The sequence below is a fragment of the Myotis davidii genome, unplaced genomic scaffold, assembly GCF_000327345.1.
Source record: "Myotis davidii unplaced genomic scaffold, ASM32734v1 scaffold197, whole genome shotgun sequence".
NCBI lineage: Eukaryota > Metazoa > Chordata > Mammalia > Chiroptera > Vespertilionidae > Myotis > Myotis davidii.
Window position 1 is genome coordinate 3,422,594 of NW_006291549.1, and position 907 is coordinate 3,423,500.

The 907-nt window shown below is 38.9% G+C and overlaps 1 protein-coding gene across 3 annotated transcripts in view; it reads left to right on the top strand.

Moving 5' to 3' along the window:
• The window catches only part of DENND4C (DENN/MADD domain containing 4C), a 90,411-nt gene that overhangs the window by 66,897 nt on the left and 22,607 nt on the right, over positions 1-907 (top strand). For all 3 annotated transcript variants that reach the window (XM_006764926.2, XM_015564730.1, XM_015564731.1), the window contains 2 exons: positions 263-372; positions 675-850. In XM_006764926.2, coding sequence (XP_006764989.1) covers positions 263-372; positions 675-850 — 286 coding nt within the window. The remainder of the gene's footprint in view (positions 1-262; positions 373-674; positions 851-907) is intronic.

A 907-nucleotide genomic window follows, 5' to 3' on the forward strand; every position in this document is an offset into this window, starting at 1 on the left:
GAGGGTCAATGCCTGAGGGCTCCCAGTATGTGAGAGGGGGCAGGCTGGGCTGAGGGACACTCCCCCTCACCCCCCACCCAGTGCACGAATTTCGTGCACCGGGCCCCTAGTATATATATAAAATACATACACCTTTTTATATTAAGCCATTTGAAAATAAATAGCAAATGTCATATACTTCCCCTCAAATGCTTAAGTATGCATTTGCTAAGAGTAAGGACAGTCTCTTACATAATGTGTTATAATGGTTACTTCTTTCTAGGAGAACTTCTACTTCCAAGAGGCATAAAAGGGCAGGACTTTGAAAAATCAGATCATGGTTCTTCTCAAAACACCAGCATGTCTAGCATCTTTCAGAATTGTGCAATGGAGGTAAAGTTCTATTTCTACTCATGATAAAGTGACTGTGAACATATTTTTATTTCAAAATGACATTTAACAGAATCCTATGATACCCTTGTCAACAGAATAAAAAAATCAAATCATTTTGTCGAATTTGTTTGATATCTTTGTAAGCAAGGCAATAAACTGGTCGATTTACCTATAAAGTAATTGTACTCCTAATTCCAAATTGGATCAACAGAAGAAATAAAATTCTATGTTTATTAAGATAGAATGGTCTCTTGAGGTCTTCATTGTGACGCTTTTCAGTGTCTGCACGTTTCTGCTCTTAGGTTTTGATGTCAAGTTGTTCACAGTGCAGAGCTTGTGGGGCCTTAGTTTATGACGAAGAAATTATGGCTGGATGGACAGCAGATGATTCAAATTTGAATACAACTTGCCCGTTCTGTAAAAGCAACTTCTTGCCTCTTCTGAATATAGAGTTTAAAGACTTCAGAGGCTCTGCAAGGTTAGTATTGTAAAAGCTCCCTTAAGAGGTAGGTGCCCCCCAACCATCTCACTCCTG